Here is a 21,701-nt window from a genome sequence, read left to right on the forward strand (position 1 = left end):
CTGGTGGCTCTCGGGAGCTTTCAAGATGCCTTGGTTCCTAGGAACTACAGACTTCATGGACTTGGGGCCTGCAATGTCCCTCAGACCTTGCAAGAGGCCACATGCAGTGACTGCGGGGTGCAGGGAATGGCTGTCCATGAGCTCTAAGCCATGCCCCAGCCTGCTTAGCATCCCTTCCTGCCTCCCAAGGGAGGTGGCAGAACCACTCAGGTCTTAGAGCCTAGCTCAGGTGCCATCTCCCTGTGGTCTCTGCTGCCTGAGGATCCTGCCACAGTGGCACCCACCACCAGGAGAACGGGAGGGCACCTAAAGACCCTGGAGTGGAGCTGGAGCTGCTCCCTGGACAGTGACCCTGTCCAAGGAGAAGGGACGGCAGAACCACTGTTGAATAAACTAAGAATGAACAGCTTTATCAGTTCCACATGCTCTTAGAGCCAGGCTGGATTCACACTGGCTCTTCTTTGCTTTTATAAACAGTGACACCCTTTCCAAGGAACCCTCAGTCCCTGTCCTTTCAACCCACCCTCAGCTCTTGCAGCCAGGGTTCCCACACAGACTGAAGGATGCAGTGCCTTCCTCCTTCCTTCCGAGGGCCTTGGGGCACACAAGGGACACACTGGGCTGGCACGGAGCTGCCTGGGGGAAGGTCACGGCCTTTTAGCTCCTTTCCCGTCTCTGATCACGCAAGGAGGCCTCGCTTCCCGCAGACCCTGCACCCACACCTCCCAGCACATGCCCACCTCCCAGGGCACAGGGAGTCGGGTCTGTACTCCAGCGCCAGCAGCGGGAAGCCGCACTGGCTAGAACTCAGCAGCATTGTTTTCTTTTCATTGCATTTATTTTTATAATTACTTTCTACATTTGGCAAATGCTACTCATTCTCCATTTACAGTAGCGATATCAAGTCCCCTTTTAAAATACATACTTTTAGGTAAAGACACACAGAAAAAGGCTAGTTTCATCCTTCAAGGGCAAGCTAACAGTGTCACCTTCTCCGTGAGGAAGGTTTCCCAACACCTCGAGACCCTGGCCTGTGTCGTGCAACCTGTGTCCCACAGGGGCTCCTCTAAGGCAGTGCTCTTCCCAGTCATCTGTGCTGTGCTCCCCAAAGGTCCCTCCATGCCAGACCCTGGAGGCTGGAGCCCAGCTCCCCAGCTGGAGGCTGCCTCAATGCTCTGTCTGCCCTTACACCTGGGGAGGGCCTGGCTGGGGCAGGTGCTGAAGCAAGTCTGTGGTTGGCTGACCGCCCAGGACAGCTTACCTCGGAGGTTCTTGATGAAGTCCTCCAGCTTCATTTTCCGCTCGGGCTTGACATTGGGGCTGTACATGTCGGTGTTCAGCAGGATGATGGCAAAGGCCAGGATGAAAATGGTGTCTGGGTTCCGGAACTGCCGCACCACGCCGGGGTTGCAGATGCAGTAGCGCTGGCTGCAGGCCGGGAGGGAGGGGGTCAGGGCCATGGTGCAGCAAGTGACATGGCCCCTCTCTCACCAGCTGAGGCTGTCACGTACTGCTGAGTCTCAGTTCCTGCTTCTGGTGAGCGAGGATCATGCCTGCCTGTCGGAGGTGGTCCTGACTACTCACTCGCCCTCCTTTCTCTACTGCAGTCCCTCCTACCCTGGATTATAGCCGGGCACACGGCCGTCCTGGGGAGGACTGCATTTCCCAGCTCCCAGGAGCTCAGAGTAGCCACACCACCACGTTCGGCCCATGGGATGTGAACAGATGTGATGTGAGTGCCTGTAAGGCTGGGCCCCTCTTCCCGCTGCCTGCAATGGGGACGTCACAGTGGGTGTCAGGCCTGCCCTCTGGGACCCTGAGGAGAAAGCAGCCCGGGCCACCTCCACACCAGCTCAGAGGGAGAAACACCCCACCTTGTCTCAGCCAGGGCTACTGAAGGACCTCAGGTTCAACAGCTGTGGACAAGAACACCTCCCTGCCTTGGAATCCGCCCGCTTGCCGCTCCCACTGCCACTCCAGGGGCCCCTCCACTGCTGACCTCGTGGAGGGGCAGGTGACAAGAGGCAGGGACAGAGTAGAGGAGTAGAGGAGCCAGGCAAAGTACCGGGACTGAGGCTCAGGAGCCCAGCTTAGTGCCCTCCCCTCCAGGAAGCCGTCCTGGAAAGAAGCGGGTGCATGCTGCCTCCTGCCAGGGCCCTGGGGTTGTCCTCCCTCTGTGTCCTCAATCCTCCTGGCCCCACCACCAGTGCAGAGCCCAGAGGGCTGGGTCAGCAGCTGACCTGTGCTGCCCACACCCAGCATCGAACATGCAGGCTCCTACACAGCCAGTCTGCACGTGATCCCAGAATGGATGACTGTGTAGTGACCTCGAGCTCACTGTTGTGTTAGGAACTGGGCTAAGTGTGCCCACATGTCCTGTGTCGGTTCATCCTTGCACCCCTTTGTAGGATATGTGCTATTGTTATTCAACTTCACAGGTGAAGAAATGAGGCACAGAGAAGTTAAGAAACCAGCACAGGGCCACACAGCCAGTAAGTGGTGGAGTTGGTGACTGAACCAGGCCCTGGCTGTCTGGCTAGTGCTCTGAGTCACTGCGCCGCTCCTCGTGAATGAGCAAATGAATGACTAGATAGATGGACTTGTGGATGAATGCAGAGTTCGAGGGGAATTGGAGGAAGAGCATTCAGAATCCCGATTTGAACAGACAGAATCCTAGCAGTCGCAATCATAACCTCTTTTAACTTCAGTTTCCTCATCTTCACAATCAGAATAATTGGTACAGTCTCCTCCACCCCCACCACCTCACAATGGCTGAAAGGAGCCCGACACAGTGCCTGGAATGTAGACTGGGCCACTACGGTCACCCCCAAAGCAACATTCAGGGACACCTGGCCCTGTCTAGGGATGGTGGGGATGCAGTCTTTGGTCCATCTTCGGGCCCTGAAGCTGGGGACACCATCCTCCCCCGATGCAGCACCCCCAGCCAGCCTGGGCCCCACCTGAACGCCTCGATGAGCCGCTCCACTTTCTGAGCCTCCCCTTGGACACGGATGTGCGCCTGGAATTTCCTGAGGGCCTCGTCCAGCTCCATGGTAGAGAAGTCCATCTCATCCACCACGCAGCTGGAATAGAGACAGACAGCCCCGCATGAGCACCCCTTGCAGGTGTGACACGCCCAGCCCACACCCAGGTGGTGGTGCCTGGCTGCCTCCTGGTAGGGAGGGCCCCTGCTGGACTCCAACCAATCAGCTAAGAGCCCTCAGAATGCAGCAAAAAGACATCCAGGCTTCTGGGGAGCTGTGAAGCCCCTGGAACTGTAGGGAAGCGTGTGTGCCTATATTTATGTGGGCAGTTTTCCCAGCGGGGCAGAGCATATGGTTATCTGGATCAAAGCCCTTCCCAAGAGACAAGCAATTTTTTTTTTTTTTTATGAGACGGAATCTCGTTCGTCGCCCAGGCTGGAGTGCAGTGGCGCGATCTCGGCTCACTGCAAGCTCCGCCTCCCAGGTTCACGCCATTCTCCTGCCTCAGCCTCCCCAGTAGCTGGGACTACAGGCGCCCACCACCACGCCCGGCTAATTTTTTGTATTTTTAAAGAGATGGGGTTTCACCGTGTTAGCCAGGATGGTCTCGATCTCCTGACCTCATGATCTGCCTGCCTTGGCCTCCCAAAGTGCTGGGATTACAGGTGTGAGCCACCACGCCCGGCCGAGACAAGCATTTTTAAGCATAGCCCTCACCAGGCACACAGTGGATGCTACGGTGAGTCTCTTCTCCTTCTGCATGGGGTTGGGGAGTTCACTGCCATTTTCACAGTGAAGAAAGGGTGCCCAGGGTGTTGACTTTCAGAATAAGCCCTTGTGGGGAGAGTATCGGGGTGGTGGTCTGGGTTTTGCAGGTGCTTTTCCAGGGACTTGAAAGGGCCATGCACCCTCATCTGCGGGGGAGTGCCTGGAGGGGCGGCTGATGAATGGTCTCTACATTCTTCCCATGGCTCTGCCCCTGGCACACCCTTCCAGTCCCTCCTATGGTGACCCTGGAACAGAGAAGATGGGGTCTGCACCAGGAGCCCTGGGGCAGGCTCCAGCTTCTGGCCTAGCTCCCTAATGACGCTGCAGTCACTCCCATGGGGCAGAGGCCTGGCCACACAGGGCCTGACCCCTCTCCCAGGGCCATCCCCACATGGGGCGATGCAGCTGCTCCCACCCTCCTCTGAGCGCTCAAGGCCTCCTGGGGCAACAGCCTTGGAGGTGGCTTCAGAGCAGTGGGGAGAGGGCAAGCAGGGAGCAGGCAGGAGGATTTGCTGAGCAGCAGGAGCAGCAGCCCTGCAGATGCCTGGTGTGGTGGCCCGGGGGAGCCAGCCACTTCCTGAGGCCACTGCTATTTTCTGAATGAGGAGAACAATATGCGGATTTCCTAAGGACCAGGAACCGGTTTGGAGCGGGGAATGGCTGCAGGGGATGGGGGCTGGAGCTGGGCATTCACCAAGGAGCTCATCCTCGGACCTTTCCTCATGCTTGCTTCAAAGAGGGGAGAGGGCAGTAGCCACCCTAACAATACAGCAGGCTTCTCCAGGTGCTGAGCAGGGAGAAAGATGCCCGGCCTGTGCATGCTTGGCTGACCAAGGACACAGACATTCTGCTGGTGCCTGCCATGTGCTGGCCACATTTAGCCTCCTGGGTGTGGGGCGGGACTACATGAGTGTGTGTGTGTGTGAGTCCGTGTATGTGGGAGTGTGTGCCCAGGCCAGCCCCTCCCACTCTGAGCCTTGGTTTCCCCACCCATGAGACAAAAGGGGCGACGGCACCCGCTGCCTCCCAGGGAAGCAGCAGAGACCGCAGGCACACTGGCCAGCCCCAGGGAACGTGAGGCCTCGTGCTCCAGGGGCTGCTGTTCTCGGGCACCTGCTCCCCAGCCCTCGCTGGTCCCCTCGGCTGCACATGGGCAGGGCTGGGCGGCTAGAAGGGACTGCCTCTGGATGGCCAACACTTCACCCTGCTCTGAATGCTCTTCCTGGCCCACCCTTCTGGCTCAGGGAGTTGGGAACCCATTTTTCAGAAGGCTTTCAAGTAGCTGAGAATGTTGTGCTCACCAGCTCTCTAAGCTGGGGGGAGCTGTGGAATCAGGAGGTGGGGGTAGGACACACAGCCCAAATATCCCAGCCAGAAGAATAAGGCAGGGGCAGAGTGTGGCACGGGCCGCCCACAGGGAGGCAGGTCACTTGATCCAGCTCCCGACCACTCTCCCCAGGGGCAAGTCAGGAGCAGACAGGGCATGCAGTCCATGCAGGAGGTGCCCTGACCTCCAGCTGCCTGCTCCTGCCAGCCCTGCCATGAGAGGCTGCAGGAACGTGGGTCACTGAGGGCTGTGATGCTTGGTGCCAGGTTGGATAAACCGTGCTTAGGGACAGAGGGGAGGAGGGGCCGAGGGTACCTGAAAGAAGGTGGGTGGACAGGCAACGGGGTCCACATGTGGGATGGTGCGTTGGAGGGCAGGTGCCCACCTGCATGCTGTACAGATGTGGGGTATCTGCATGTGTGTGTCTAGGAGTTAGAGAGAAGGGGGTGCCCAGCACATGTCCCGGCAAGTAGGGTGGGGCTGACCCTGTGTGTGCCCATGTGTAACACAGGGTGCGTGACGGCGCGTGTGGAATCAAGTCCCACCCCCGCCACAGAACTCACTCGAGCACGTCGCGGTTGAACTGCTTCTGCCGGTTGCCCAGGAACTCGCCGATCATCTGCCGGCTGAGGCCCTTGCGCTGCAGCAGGAAGTGGGCCACCCCGACGGGCGTGTCGGGCACAAAGCCACGCTCGATGAGGTACTGGACTCCCTTCTCAGGCTTCCTGGGGTAGGATGAGAGGCACACTCAGCCCCAGCTGCCCGGCTGCCAGCCAGGCACCTGGAGGGGATCTCCGCTCAGTGGACAGTTGACATTCTCCCTCCCTGCCCACCTGCACCGGCCCTCATCCCTGTAGGCATTCAGGGGTCTCTAGTTCCATCTCCTGCCTGGGTGGGAACTCAAGAGCCCAGGCTGGCACCAGAAGACCCTGGGCTCCAGGCATCCTGCCCTGTCCCAAACCCAAATGTGGGGGACCTGGTACAAACGCCTTCACCTAGACTCGCCCAGACCTTGTACAAAGAATGGGCTGGGCTGGCTGCAGGGGTGCTTCTGTGAGTGCTGGAGATGGACCATCACTCCCCTGCTCTGCCTGCAGCCCCTTCTCGGCTGCCCAGTACTGGCCCCAAACGCCCGCACACGCCTTCAGAACCAGGTTCCCTGTCCGGCCCAAATCTCTGCTCCCCTCAGCGTGAAAGCCGCCGTGCCAGGCTGCTCTTCTGAGCAGACTGGAACCCTCTGTCTGCCAATGGGTAATAAAGAACAGCAACCACAGCACCTGCGGGGAGCAATTGCTCTGTGCCGCCGCTGTTGAGGCGCCCTGTGCACACTAATTCATTCAATTCCCACTCCGAGAGGTCAGCACTCTGGTTACCTGCGGTGCTCAGGAGCCCAGACTCGGGAGCCTGACAGCCATACAACCTTTCAGGGGTCCTGGCTTCCTCTGTTGTAAACACTGAGGAAGTAGTCAGATGCCTGCAATGACACACTCAGTAATGATGAAGGTGCAGAGAGGCAGCGTTTCTAGCTGGAGGTCACAGTGCCAGTGGCAGGGCTGGCCCTGCAGGGCTGAGTGTGTCCACTGGAGACTGGACCCCCAGAGCATGGATCATTCCACTGGTTCAAGCCTCTCGGTGCCCAAGGTGTGTGCAGAACCAGGCCAGGGCAGGGATGTGCATGGTGCACATGTGTCATGGGCTGATGGGGCCTAGCGCCAGGCCAGAGCACTCCTGGTCTGCACCTGGCCAGGTGTCTGTAGGGCCAGGCAGGCTGTGGGGACACGGCACTGACCCTGCTGCTCACACCAACCCTGGGAGCAGGCCCTGCCTCCCTGCGGCACTCTGGCCGTGTGAGCCCTGGCAGGCCCCTTCTCCCTTAGGGCCTCAGATGTCCTGCCCATCTTGTGGTAGGTCTCTTGCTTGGCTGACCTGGCAGGGTGGTCCTGGTGGTCAAAGGAGAGAGATTGGGCCAGGCGTGGTGGCTCACACCTGTAATTCCAGCACTTTGGGAAGCTAAAGCAGGTGGATCACCTGAGGTCGGGAGTTCCAGACCAGCCTGGCCAACATGGTGAAATCCCATCTCTACTAAAAATCCAAAATTAGCCAGGCGTAGTGGCTCACGCCTGTAATCCCAGCTACTCGGGAGGCTGAGGCAGGAGAATCATTTGAACTCGGGAGGCATAAGTTACAGTGAGCTGAGATTGTACCACTGCACTCCAGCCCAGGTGACAGAGCAAGACTCTGTCTCAAAAAAAACAAAAACCACAACAACAACAAAAAAACAGGCTGGTGTGAGAGGGCTTTGAAGATGGCCACACATGTGACCCCACAGGATGGGTGTTCTCCATGGAGTTTGCCAGGTCACTCTGAGAGCTGTATGGAGCCATCAGGCCAGACTGGCTCCATGTCCCCTTGGCCCAAGTCCTCAGAGTCACCGACAGCTGTCAAGTGGTTGTGGACACAGGGACATGTGTTTCCTCAAGAGTCCATGAGGGGTCCAGTGTGGCTTGGGCCTCCTTGCCTCATGGCACACCCAGAACCCGTGCTGGGGCATAATCGGCCAGGTCATCCCCTAACTGGGGGGCCGGGCCTGACCCCTTGCCCCAGCAGGTAGAGGTCCGCGTTCTTCTGTCCCCAGGGTTGGGGGAATGGAGATGAAAGCCGGTGTCCACCTGCCCCATAACCGCACAGCTCCTGGCTGACAACAGTGCCCTGTGGACACTGTATTTCCACGTGCAAGTGAAAGGAAGCCTCCTGGCTGCAAGGTGACCCTGCTATTTTTACCCTAGGACGGCCACACCCATAAGCTTGTCCCCAGGAGTGTGGCAGGGAGCAACCACTAGCTAGCTTGGTCCTGGCACAGAAGTGGTAATGGAGTGGCCCCGTTCCTACCTGTCCCAGGGACCCAGGACGGAAGGACCAGCGTTTCACTGTTCACAAGATCACATGACTCGTTATGCTTCGGGGGTCTCCAACCAAGAACTGCTCCAATGCCCCAGGCCTCTACAGCCACGGCCAGAGCAGATTCTGGGTCCTCACCATCCTGCTCCATGCCAGCCCCAGCCCACACCCTTCTCTCCCTCCCTCAGCTTCCAGGTGAGGGGTTGCCATGGCTCACCTACAGTTGGGTTTTCTTTGGCCCACACACTGTTAACAAAAAGAATTCCAGCTAGTTGCCAGTATTTAAAAACTGGAAGAGTGCACAAAAAATCTGGATTTCTGGCTTCTGAAAAATCAGACCTTCTGGCATCCCTGGGCCTTTGCTCCCTGGCCCCCATGGCAGTGACTGCGGGAGCTGGGCTGGGCTATCCCCACCCCCTGCTGCTGGTCCCTTCCCCACACAGGTGCACACTCTGACTCCACCCAGGCTGTCTGGTCCCTCCAGGCCACTGCTGTAGTGACCAGGTCCAGGCCCAGCTGGGTCCTGCCTTGTCACTTCCCCGGGCAGCAGCTGCTCTTTTTTTTTTGCCTCCATCCACCCTCTGGTGTCGATATGCCACATCCAGGGACTTCTAGGACAAGGCTCCTTGGCTCTGGAGGTGCTCAGAGCACAAAGGGAAGAGGGGAAGGCGCTGTGGGAAGTGGGCATGCGAGCTCTTCAGGATTAGGTGAGCACCATGTGTCTGCTGGGCCAGGCACCTCTTGGTGAACACTGGCTGGGAGTAAGTCATGGGCCCCTGTGGGTACAGCTGAGAGGCCTAGTCTGGGCAGGGGGCAGGGGACAGAGACTGAGGGATCAGGCAATTTTCTGGGAAGAGGTGACAGTGAGGACAAAGGCCCTGAGGTGGGTGGGGAAATCGGAGAGGCTATTCCAGGGTTAAGCACAGGGACCCCGGGGGAAGGCAAAGGGGGCAGTGGGCCAGCGGGCAGACCACACTGTGCTGCAGGCCATGGAGAGGGGTCTGGCTTTCTCTCGAGTGGGCTGAGAAGCCCCGGCGTGCTGTGAAGAGGGTGGTGATGGGGGTCCTAAGTCCACATGGGCGATGCCATGCTGAGGAGATCGCGGGCCAGGGCCCAGCTGGCAGCTGAGTGAGGGGGGCTCCTGTGGGCACCCGGCCATGCTACAGTAGAGGTGGGAGGGGACTGGGTCGAGGACACAGTCTGAGGGCAGAGGTGTCGATATTTGCTGATGGATCTGGGTGGGAGGTGGCCGAGGTGGGGACAGTGGGGGTAGGAACAAGAAGGACAAGGAGCAGTGAGTCCAGGATGGCATCAGCTTTTAGCCTGAACCTAGTGCAGAGCATGGATTCCACCCAGCAGGCCTCAAGGGCGATACGGCAGAAGTGAGGATGCTCAGTGAAGGGGCCTGGGCCAGTGATGAGGAGCTCGCCACTCACCTGAGGGGAACTGGGGAGGAGCTGCAGCTGGACAGCCAGGGCCAGCTCCAGGGTGGGGCTGGGAGTCCCCCCAAGGCTCCCTACAGGAGGGACAGGTCCTCAACAGCCTCCCTGACAGCAGATGGCCGGGGCACTGGGCATTTACTGGTGGGAATCCCCTGCTATCTAGACCTTGCTACCCTCCCCTACTCCTAGCCTGTGTAATGAAGCCCTTCCTTCCCCAATCTGTCCTTGGTGGCCCTGCTGGGTGGTGAGTTCTCCATCTACTTGCACCCCACCTCACAGAGCTCCATGAGGTCTGCCAAGCATCACACAGGCCAAAGGTGGGCCGTTGGTGTGGCCTCGGACCCCCACCGCCTCCTCTTGCAGCAGGACTTTACTTTCCCGCCTGCCCTGGGGAGAGGGCTGCAGGACATGCTTCAGCCACTGAACTGTGAGCTGAGGGGTCTGTGTCACTTCAAGGGGGAAGCTGTGCGGTCCCCTATGGACACCCACCTCCTTCATTCATTCCACAAACATTTATCAAGTACCTACCCTGGCCAGGTGCTATGCTAGCACAGTTATGGTCCCCATCCTCAAAAAACACGCTTTCTAGTTAGAGAGGGATACAGAAGTAGATAAAGTCCAGGAATATGCTACAGCACAAGCATCAGGGGCATGGCTGGGAGAGCCAAGAAGCCCGTACTTCGGTCTCAGCTCCACTTCTGGCTGGGCGACCCAGGGCGAGTAACTTAGCCTCTCTCTCTCTCTGTAAATGGGGATGACGACAGTTCACACGACAGAGTTACTGTGAAGAATCCATGAGTTCGTACTCGTAAAGCACCATGCCTCAGGCCTCAGAAACCATTTCAGGCTTCACAGCTGGAAGAAGAGGCCTGGGCTGGAAGAACCCACCCAGCGTGATGCCACAGAAAGCTGGGATGGCATTGACTTCAGCTGGAAGGGGCAGAAGGACGGGCAGGAAAGCCTGCCCTGACGAGATGGCATTGAGCCTGGGCAGGTCCCTGGTGGAGGGAATCGCCAATGCAAAAACCTTGACAGGTAACAAAATGGGGGCACAGAAGGGTCAAAAAACTGGCTCCAGCAAGATGAAGGGTGCCGCGACTTATAATCCATGCTTCTGCCCCAGAAGTCCCTAAAAATTCCCTCTACCCTCCGGATGCCCTTCCTGCTGCTGAAAATCCACTCTGTCCAACTCTGCAGTCACCCATCCCCACAGTCCCTCTGTGTACACCCGTTACTCTTTCTTTAGCTCTTCTTGGTTCCACCCTGTAAGGATCCAGCATTAACAGGTGCTGCCTGTAACATTCTCACCATCTATACCTGACCCACCTGTGTACCCCTGGCCCTGCTGCCCCCTAAAATGCCCCAGCAGGCAGTGTTGTCGGAGGGTTCTGACTCCATCCCTGCTGTGTGCTCCCAGGTCTGGCCTTAGCTGCCTCCTCTAAAGCTGGCTGAGCCAGCTTTTCCTCACATCAGATGCTGATTCAGATTCAAGTATGACAGGTGAGCACAGACCGCACCAGTCACTTCCTGCACACACATCTCTCATCGTCTTTCAGCTGCAAGCTGAGCTGCTGGTGGGGCGAGAGAGCTGTGTGAGGCTCTGAGGAAGAGCTGCTGCAAGGCTGTGGATTGCATGTGGGGAACACGTACCTGCTGAAGCCAAGCACTGAGTGCTTACCCTGATATTTTCCCAGCAGGGGTGTGCAGGATCCAGAAAAGGGTTCTCTCTCTCTAAGACATGGGTTTCACTATGTTGCCTAGACTGGCCTCAAACTCCTAGTTTCAAGTGATCCTCTTGCCTCAGCCTCTCAAGCAGCTGGGACCACAGGGATGTGCCACTGTGCCTGGCTCCAGTCCTTTTTAACTGTTCAGGATGCCTAAGAGATGTGGAAGTGGATGGATGCCCAAGCACCTAGCTTCAGCCTCCAGGTTTCCCAGCGTACCCTCCAGCTCAGGCCCTAAGACCCAGTGGGCAGATTCTACTCTCTGCTCCAGGCCAGTCAGAGCCCTGCATCCTGCTTGCCCAAGTAAGTGGTTCAGGGAGAAGCACAAGAGCCAGAAGGAGCTGACGAGGGGAGGATAATCTCTCTTCCTCCTAATGGGGTTGCCTTGAGATTAGACTACAGGCCTGGGGTCCTCGGATGGCCCTCCTGTCCTGGGTCAGGGAGGATCTGGCAAGGGGCAGGGCCAACCCTGAGGGAGATAGAGCCAAGAAATACCCGGGACTTTTCAGGTCCATAAACCAGTAAAGCCTCTTTGCTTAACCCAGTTTGATAGAGTTTCTGTCACATGAAACAGAGAAGGCCATGATTAACGCAGAGCCCAACGCAGGGTTTGGAGTGCCCGAGGATCTCCGTGGTCAGAGGTCTCAGTCCACCTGGTAACTGCTTGTGGGGGTGAGGACAGACTCACCAAACTCAGCATTCGGAGAGTCCCTGCATACCTGGAAATGCCCTTCCAATGCAGCAACCCAGACTCGAGTCCCCCCAGGGTCCTGCAGAGAGGTGCCACTTCCAGCCTTTCCCACACTGCCCGGGCCAGCAAGCTCGCCACCTCCGGAGGCTGCCTGCTCCATCCAGCTCTTACTTTTACACCGCACTTTCTGGTAGCGTGAACTCAAGTGGCTTCCCTGGTATCGATCCCAGAGAGAAGGCATGAGAATCACCCTCTGAAGTGTGGCAGGCACCCCCTGCAGAGTTTCCCTTGGCACTGTCTTCTCTGAGGCTCAGCACCAGCCATCTCACACCCAGGCCAGAGCTCAGGATCCTGGGCTGTGGTTAGCATCAAGGGCCACAGGCCATAGTGGCCCGTGTCTAGGGTAGGGGGGTCCCAACCTCCAAAGACCCAGCTCAAAGTGCTCCTAAGAGAGCCCATCCTTCACAACATCAGCACCACAGGCTACGAGAGCAGCACCACACATGCTCTGGGCCCAGCACTTCTGGTGTGTGGCCTTGAGCTTGGGCCTGGGCTCTCAGCCTGGCTGCCTGCACCTACGCTTCCCAGGATGGCTGTGGGGATTCAGTGAGACAATAGGCGGAAGGTGTTTGGCATGGGGCCTGGCACTTGATCCAGGCTCTGCACAGGCCGGCTCTGCTCACTGCTATTTTTATCAATGACAGCAGACACGTTAAACACAAGGAGGACAGAGCTAGAGCATGCAGATCAGGGGCACTCTCTGAGCCCTGTTCCCATAGGTGGAGGGGAATGGCCCCCTGTGGGTGCGCTGGAAGGGTGAAACAGTCACGCTACCTGCAGGATCCCAGCGACAGCATCCCCTGCCTCCCTCCTGCAGTAGCTCCAGCAGGTGGATGGGACCCGAGGCTGCTGGGCCCCAGGGGCTGGGCACCGAGTGTAGGGGAGGCCAGGTCCACAAAAGGGGGCTGCCTCCAGGTACAGGGCCCTGTGCTGGAAGGGCCTCAGGGGCCCCTGGGAAAAGCTCCTAGCCAAGTAGTCCAACCACACTGTAACACCAGGTGGCCACCCAGGCCCTGCATACATGTTCCTCAGAGACAAGCTTCTCACTCCTTTTTGAGGGTGCCCGTGTCATCATGAAGCAGCTCTGGGGCCAAGGATGCTCTTGCAGAGGCGGGAGAGGTCTGGGGTGGCTCACCTGTGACATAGTCACCTGGGCTCATTCCAGAGAGGAATGTGACAGAGAGGAAGTGGACACAGCCAGGCATGTACCCCTGAGGGCGTGTACCAGGTACAGGAGCAGGAGACGCTGGGGTGGGGTTCCAATGCAGAGGTGACAGACTCAGTGAGGTCCCTGCTGGGCACCTGCCCCAGCTCCATGTGCTGCAGGGCTGTGTGGCCTCCCACAAATGGTGTGGCTCTGCCTCCTGGACCCAGTTTACAGATCTGTCACCCAGTGTGGAGGTACGGAGCCCAGGGCTATACCTGTGGTAGCAGTTCCTACACCATGGATTTTAAGAGGATGTGTTCAGGAGCCAAGTGGCCAGGGTGTGACATCCCTAGTCGCCTACCAACTGTGCGAGACTCAGCTCACCCACTGCACAGGGGAACGTGCATTAGCGCACGACAGGCCCTGGGAAATGCGCCTGGCGCACCGTCAGCACATGGAAGGATTAGCCAATCTCGTTATTTGACTGCTTGGTCCATCAAAATGCCTGTTTGGGTCTTCCTAAAGCCCAGCCCTGGAAGCTCCCTTCCCTTGGCACTCACTCTGGACACAGAAGCTCTCGCTGACCACAACAGCTGCCATCCACTGCACAAATATTTTCCAGGTGCAGGCAGTGAGACTCAGAGAGTTCAGGGAGTCGCCCCAGGTCCTGCAGCTGATAGGTGGCAGAGCCAGGGCTGAAATCCTCCTGCTTCTGGCTCCTGCACCCCCACCCTCCCACAGCACCGCCAGCCAGATCAGCTGTGTGGCTGTCAGCTGGGCCGGGTGAGAGTAAGCGGCAGATGCCCAGAGGAACATCTGGATACCTGGTAGACCTCGGCAGCCCCGGGGATGCCCTCACCGCCAACCCACACCACTTTCTCAGGCTTCGTTTCTGTTCTTCCTCCCCGCCTGCTGCTGGCTCTCCGACTTTGGTACATGATTCCCTTTAAGGGGGCATCCCTCCAGACAGAGGCCTGTGCCAGGAATGCTCACTGCTTCATTGCTGGGAAGGGGTGGAAACTGAGAGCTGTGCTGGAGGCCGGGCAAAGGCCGGGACATACCACCCCGCAGGGAGAGAAGTGGAGGTGGTACACAGGTGCAAGGCCAGAGAAAGGGAAGGTAAAGGGCAGTTCCTACTTCAATTAAAAACGTGCCAAGACCCAGCAATTCCACTTCCAGCCATCTGATCAAGGGGCCTCCCAGGCGGGTGTGTAAGGATCACAACCACCGTCACACTAGTGCTAGTTGTGAAAAGCTAGAAGCAACTGGCCAAATAACCTATAGCCACGGTGGAGACTACACTCAGCAGCACATAGGCACAAAGCAGCCTGTGTGCAGAGCCCAGCGATACCCTCATAAGACAATGTCACAGTCCCAGGCCCTGACTGATGTCAGCAAGGATCCAACAGTAGCAGCTAATACATAGTAAGGCCCTATCCTGTGCCACGTCCTGCTCTCAGCACTTCACACGGACCAACGCTTCACCCTCACCGCCCTGGGAGGAGGGTGCCCCTGGCATCAGCCCATTTCACAGATGCGGCCACTGTGGGACGGGGGGCTTTGCTGCCCAAGGATATAGAGATAGGATGGGGGACAGCCAGGATTTAAAGCCAGACAGCCGGGCCCCAAGCTGAGTTCTTAACCATGGCTGTCTAGAGTTTCCAGGAGTGCACACAAATGCACAGGAAAAAAATCTGGAAGGAGAGACTGCAACATGCTGAGTCCAAGAGGATGTTATCCTGAGCTGCAAGACAAGCATTTTCTGTGAAGAATGTATTCACGTGCTACACAGAGAATTAAAAGTTAACTGAATAAGAAAAAATCTACACAGACCAAAGCTGGCTGGTTGAGGAAGGTGGTTTTTCTTGGTTTCCTGTCTCCCCACTGCTGGTCTCCACTTGTCCACTCTGCAGGGGCCCCTGGTTATCCCAGCCTCCCCTCTAGGGGACATGGTCCTGGGTTGAGAGATGATCCTGGAGCTGGGCTGTGCCCAGGAGCAGTGGGGACAGACTTCAGGGACCGTGTTAGGTGGGCCAGCAGGACACAACCCTCCCCTGTCCAGTGCATTGCTCCGGCCGTGGCCTGTGCAGCAGTGAGAGCAGCCGTACTCTGCAGCAAGCCACAGGCAGATGGGAGGCACAGAAGACAGCATCCTGGTAGGTGTGAGATGTCCAAGGCTCTTAGTTCTTAGCTGAGCAAACCAGTAAGCCATTGCCCCTGGCTGGCCCCAAGTGAATGCACCATTCCCCAGAGGCTCTTCCTGAGACAGGCCTCTCTGACACCCCAAGATAGTGCTTCCATGTGTCCCAGGAATGGCTATCCCCCAGTTTAGGAGTAGAGAGAACAGGGGGCAGACAGAACAGGGAGCTAGCTCGGCACTGGCTTTGAGATGGCCAGGTCCCACTGCGCCATTCACCACCCTAGTTTGACCTTCTGGGAAAACTGTCGTCTGCCCCTGGCTCCCCGGATGTGTGTCAGGAACCACCAGCCCAGGGGAGTTGGTCCCAGGCCAGCATCTGATGAGGCCAAATCCCAGTGGCCCAGGGAGTGGAAATAACGAGAAATCTCAGGTTGGACAGGAGCCTGCACATTACCCAGGCCAAGTGCTCATCCCTCCCCGCTTCCTCTTGCTATTTTTGGCTGTGCTAAGAATAGTCTGCTTTAAATACCCATCGCTCCTTGGATCTGCTGTCAGGATGGTCAATGGCACCTTTCCAGGACCCCCTCGGGGAGCAGTCACTCCATGAACCCAACTTATGCAGCTCCCCAAGACCCCCAGACACAGCCCTGGGTCTGGTCTGCGTCTGAGTTCCTTCCCTCCAGGACACGGTTCTGGGTCTGGCCAACTGCCCCTGAGCACTCCTACCCCCAGACATGGTCCCAGGTCTGGCCTGTGTCCCCTACAAGACATAGCCCTGGGTCTCACCTGTCTGCCCCTGCCCCCCAATGACACAACCGGTCATACCCCAGCTCAAAGTCCTTTGTGTCCCACATCACCCCTAAGCCTGACATCCAAAGCTGGGCAGGGCATGGCCCAACATACCCCACTTGCTATGGTGGACTCAGGGGTGATGGGATGGAAGTGCCTGGGACTCAAGTTGCTTCAGCACAGAAAGCTTCCATTCTGCCCCTGCTCAGCCTGTGTGTGTTGCTGTCCCAAACAGCAGCTCCAGGAAGGGCTGGATCCTCTGTGCACAGGTTGGCAGTATCCTAGCCACCGACCTTGCACGGCAGCTTCCTATGCTCACAGGCCACGCTGGACCTCAAGCTCTGTGCTTGGAAGGATCCAGCCACGCCCACCTGCCGAGGCCCAGCAAGCCACGGCTGCCCACCCTGCAGGGTCACCAATGGTACTCACTTGTTGAAGAGGTTCAGGCCGATGCGGTAGTGCCTCTTGCGGATGACATCGTTGCTAAAGGCGGGCGAGTCCCAGCTGTTGCGGGCCTCCTTGTGGTAGGTCTGCTTGCTGAGCGTCTGCTCCCGCAGGCTGTCACGGGACGATGACTCGGAGCTGCAGTTGATGGTGTCGTTGGAGTTGGATGTGCTGTTGATGCTGTCATTGTCGCCGTCTGAGTAGTCCGACTCAGACTTGCTCTGCCGGTTGGCCGAGCCATTGATGGCCAAGTGGCTGTCTAGGGGCCTGGGGGGCCGGGGCCGCAACTCAGGCTCCTCCCGGGGGAGGCTCTTCGGGGGGCCGCTGTGGGGACCATGCTTGGGGCTGCCCTGCTGCCCACCGAGGCTGCGCTCATAGGCGCTCTGCCTCTTGAGCGAGCCCCGCTCCGAGCGGTCACTGAGGTCCACGGAGCTGTCGCTGGGTGGCTCGATGGTGAGCAGCGGGAGATGCTCCACCCGCAGCCGCTGCTCCTGCCGCTCCAGCGACGGCGTGCTCCGGCAGCTCGTGTCCGTGTCGGCCTTGTCCTCTTTGTGGGCCAGGGCCCAGTAGTCTGGGGCTGCGCCCCCAGCCCGCAGCCGCAGGTCCGACTCAGTGCTGGACGGCCGGTCCCCTGCCTGCGAGAGGGGCAGAGGGGGAGACAGCTCCTCCTCATCAATGTACAGGGTGACATCGCTGTACGAGGCCGTCATCTCGTCCAGTTTGCGGTGGTCCATGCTGTGCAGGGCTGTCTGGGGCTCAGTGTCCCGGGCCCGCGCCGCATCCAGGGCCGGTGCCTCCTCAGTGTGTAGGCTGCGGCAGTTGAGGGCATCGTCGATGGACTCGGCCAGTGATTTCACTTGCCTAGAGAAGGCGTCTTCCAGCTCAGTGATGGCGTCCGCAAAGTCACTAGAGGGGGCCGGAGACTTGAGGGTAGTTGGCTCGCTGAGGTCACCACACTCAGGGGGCACCAGAGCTCCCAGCTGGGAGCCGTCGTTAGTCACTGAGACCTGCTTCCCCTCGAAGTAGGAGCTGTGCACTTTCTCAGGCCCCTCAAAGGAGAACTGCATCCTCATGTTGGACAGCACGATCCGGCGCGACATGCGGTTCTCTGACATGGAGCTGCGCAAGCGCTCGAAGTTCTTGTTCATCTGGTACTGGCGAAACGCCGTCTGGATGGTGCGGGCCGCATGGCGGGTTACCAGGCGCCCCCCATACTTTCGTTCTAGCATCTCCACCTGGGGGTGGGAGAGGAGAATGAGAACAGCCCTGCATGTGGGCACAGTGAGACATCTACCAAACTCCTTCCCACTTCCTAGCCAAGCAGCTGTGCAACCTGGGAAGGTCCCAAAGTTGGTCAAAGCAACTGCTGAGGGATGCTGGTGGGCTTATGTAAAATATGAGTCCTGAGGTCAAATTGGATAGAGAAGCGTCAAGTTAAAATGAGTGCAACCATGTTTTTCCTCTCAGACCCGTTTGGTTTTTTTTGTTTTTGAGACAGAGTCTCGCTCTGTCACCCAGGCTGGAGTGCAATGGCATGATCTCAGTTCACTGCAACCTCTGCCTCTTGGGTTCAGACGATCCTCCTGCCTCAACCTCCTGAGTAGCTGGGATTACAGACACCCACCACCACGCCAGCTAATTTTTGTATTTTTAGTAGAGATGGAGTTTCACCATGTTGGCCAGGCTGGTTTTGAACTCCTGACCTCAGGTGATCCAAGAGGCAGGGCCTCAAGAAACTTTAAAAGGCAGTGAGATACACTATGCTGAGTGTCCCCAGTGTCTTGGGTCACAGAAGCCCCTGGCCCTGACGCATTTTTGAGGTATGCCATCTTATGAAACCCATTTGGAGACCCTGGAAGAAGTATGCACAGGTCAAGAGACAGGCTAAAGATTCCAACAAGGCCCACAGGCTTCTGGACTCATTTTCTTTCCATAGCACCAATCAGGCAGCTCTTGTGGCCAGCGGCGTCACTGAGTTTCAGGGAGACCTGTGGGGTCTGCTGCACTGAGAAGCAGGCGTCGAGGCCAGGTGCCCGAGTTCTAATCTGGGCTATGCCGCTTGGTAGCTGGGTGACCCAGAATAAGCCCTGAGCCCATGCACTTCCTCGGTTTCCTCGTCTATTAAATGGCATAGTGCTGGGACCTATGACTGTGGTGAACCCGGCAGACAGAGGCCAAGGGCTGGCACATGCCAAGCACAGGGGTAGCTGGGCTGGAAAGACACTCAGCTGCATTCTGGGAAGGGATTTACAGTTTGTAAAGCCCCCAAGCTCCCTTGCTCTACAGATGGGCAAATTGTTGCCCAGAGAAGAGACTCAACACATACTCAAGAGGCCTCCAGGCTCTGGAGCTGGCTTTCCCTCATGAGCACCGCCATTCCTAATGGCTCGTCTGGGCTGCACAGCTCATTCCTGTGAGGGCTGGGCTACATGCAGGGAGGGGATGGGGTGAACCCCGGGTGCTCCAGTGGGACACGCAGACCTCCTGAATTTCTGAGGCACCCGTGACCAAGGAGGACCCTGAGGGCCGCTCCCTGCACCTTGCTCCTGAGTGGACAATGAACACATTCCTGCGGCCAGGATAAGGAATTGGCTTCTCCGCCAAGCCAGGCCTCTTGGGGTGCTGGGGTGGCGTGGGCATGTGATGTGGGGCTAGGAACCAGGCAAAGCACTGCACCTGCCTGTATGGTCCCAGATGCCCACTACATGCTGGGCATCCCGTCACACCTGGAGGTGGAATGGGAGGCATGGAGGTCCTTGCACTCGAGGAGCGAGGGGTCTGTCAAGGAGAGCAGGCAGCCGCAGGCGCAGAACTGAAACAATGCCAAACAGACATCCAACAAATCGAAGGCTGCGGCCTGCACCACGGAGACTGGCTCAGAGCCACATGAGGCCTTGCATGCCCATGCGTGCTGCCTGGCTTTGGGTGGTCCCAGCAGGCTGGGTGGAGGAGAAGAGCTGCGGGGGCTTGAGGGGAGCAGATCAAAATGACTTTTCCAATCCCAGGCCAGAGTCTGTTTTCTCTCTCGCCCTGTTACTGAACGCCATCCAAGAAATGACCTCACTTCCACAACTGTAAGCAGAAAGTTTCCATTTTTTGGGTTGTGAGTGGAGCTTAGAAAGCCCGTGGGGCCGATAAGAGACCCGAGGCTGGGATCTGGGAAGCCTTTCTTCCCTCACTCTACTTTGTGGGCAGCACAAGCACCAGGACCTCCAGCTCAGGCCTAGAGCTCCCCGCAGGGCCTTCTCGCCTGCTGGCTCCGGACCTCGCAGACCAGGCAGCCACCCTGTTTTCCTGAGACCTCCTGCCCAAATCTGTGTGTATTGGGGGCGAAGGGACTTCAGGAAGGCAGCAATGGGCTCTGCGTTTGTTCACCAGAGCCCCTGGCAGTTCTTCCCCCAAGGGTCCCCACACATGGACCTGGGGCTGCTCTTCCTTGTCCCCAAACTTACTGTGGGTCATTCTTCTTTCTGGGATGGAACTATTGCCAGGCCTGGTCGAAAAGTTTCCTGGGACCCAGTGGAGGGGATTCTACTAACATGTGCCCATCTACTATGTGTGCTGGGGACCCCCACACCCTCATCCCATCTCACAGCAGCTTCTGTTCTCCTGAGGGGTTTCGCTACCCCACTTCTCGGCAAGGACAAGACGCTCAGGGGAGGGAAGCCGCTGGCCCAGGGCATGTGGTTCCTGGATAGAGGAGTCGAACCTGTGGCCAGGGCTCCCCCATTCGGCCCTCACTTGTCCCTTCAAGGCAAACTTCTGAGCAGTGCAGAAGAGGAACTGGGAAGAATGTCACTTCTTGATGACACAGGGACAGAATCTGACACCCACTCAAGTCTCCTGCTTCAGGGACAGAAAGCCACTGAAGGGCACAGTGGGCCAGGGGCCAGAAGAGCACAGGAGACTGGCCCTTGGGCTCCTTTCACTAAACGGACTCTGTTATCCAGACTTAAAACTCCTCATGGAATCGGGCACCTTACTTTTTCATCTAGTGATTCCCATGCAATCTGTCCCATTCCCACTTTTGCTGAGTTTTCCGGGAAGCTCGGTAGAGCATCGAATGCTCAGTGGTCCTTGATGTTGCCTCCTCCCTCTCACCTCTTTGGTACCTCTTCTGGGCCTTCCTTTCCATCTCACACACTCAGCAGCCTTTGCACCAGCTGTTGCCTCTTCCTGGAACAGCCAGCTCTAATGCCACCTTAGAGAGGTCTTCCCAACCAGCTTTACCCAATGCTGTCGCCTCCCATAGCCACCCGATTTCTTTCCCCAATTTTTCGAATCCCTAGAGTTTGCATCATTTTCTGGAAGTCAACTGCCTCTGCATTGCTAACTTGCTCCTGTCCAGCTCCTGTGCCACAATGGAGCTCAAGAGCAGGGGCCTTGCCTCGGTCACGGGCACCCAACACAGTATCTGGTGTGTGGTGGGCGTTCAGATAATATGCATGGAATGAAAATGAATAGCTGGAGTCCTATTAGGCCCACAGTAAGCATATAATTCTCTTCAAAGGCCTCTATTAAGTCCCAACCTTTCTCCTTTCTGTTTAAATGGCTCTGCTGCCAACATCTCTTACTATAAACCGTGGTCCACTTTGGATGTGGGCATCACGGATAAAGGGAACAGAAGCTGCTCTGCACTGTGTCGGCCTGGCTTAAGTTGCAGGGCAGTACCGACAGCCAGGTGAGGAGGGGGCTGATGGGGGATTCCCTGTCAAGAGAGGGGATGATCCTGCAACCCCAGGCAGTATCTGCACCACTCCCTTAGGAAGTTGGGGCACACCAGGCCCAGAACTATACTCTTTAAAGGACAAAAAGGGGAGCACATATTCAGGGCAACTTGAATCTATACTCCCAGCAAACACAAACAAATAAAACCCCCCAAAATTGTTTTTAAAGAAAAAGGATAACTAGGAAGATCTCGGAGCAAGCAGAGGGCGGGTGGGGCCACAGAATGGGTGTGGGTGGGAGTGAAGGCCAGGTGGCTTCTGCAGCATGGAGTCTGGGGAAGATGGGAAAGGGTCCTGGGGCCAGGAGGGGCAGAGGCGGCCACCTGGGCATCTGGAGGAGCTGTCTAGAGCTCAGTGCCCAGGAGCTGGGGAGAGTCTGACAGCCCTCCCCAGCCTGCCCCTGAAAGCTTGCAGAGCTGCTGCCTGGGAGCCCAGGTTCTTGAAGCCTGAAACTGCTATGGGGCTTGTCCATGCACTGGCTCGCTCACTCCCTCACTCACCCATCTGTTCATTCACTCAGATTCTTATTAAAACACCTACTGTGCACTGCACTTGGAGGG

The 21,701-nt window shown here is 57.6% G+C and overlaps 1 protein-coding gene across 14 annotated transcripts in view; it reads right to left on the reverse strand.

The window, feature by feature from the left end:
• Nucleotides 1-21,701, reverse strand: part of LOC105477737 (IQ motif and Sec7 domain ArfGEF 1) — a 392,170-nt gene that overhangs the window by 22,477 nt on the left and 347,992 nt on the right. For all 14 annotated transcript variants that reach the window (XM_071092237.1, XM_071092239.1, XM_071092238.1 and 11 more), the window contains 4 exons: nucleotides 16,400-17,649; nucleotides 5,643-5,804; nucleotides 2,961-3,083; nucleotides 1,262-1,428 (listed from right to left, as the gene is read on the reverse strand). In XM_071092237.1, coding sequence (XP_070948338.1) covers nucleotides 1,262-1,428; nucleotides 2,961-3,083; nucleotides 5,643-5,804; nucleotides 16,400-17,649 — 1,702 coding nt within the window. The remainder of the gene's footprint in view (nucleotides 1-1,261; nucleotides 1,429-2,960; nucleotides 3,084-5,642; nucleotides 5,805-16,399; nucleotides 17,650-21,701) is intronic.

This window comes from Macaca nemestrina, chromosome 2, assembly GCF_043159975.1.
Source record: "Macaca nemestrina isolate mMacNem1 chromosome 2, mMacNem.hap1, whole genome shotgun sequence".
NCBI lineage: Eukaryota > Metazoa > Chordata > Mammalia > Primates > Cercopithecidae > Macaca > Macaca nemestrina.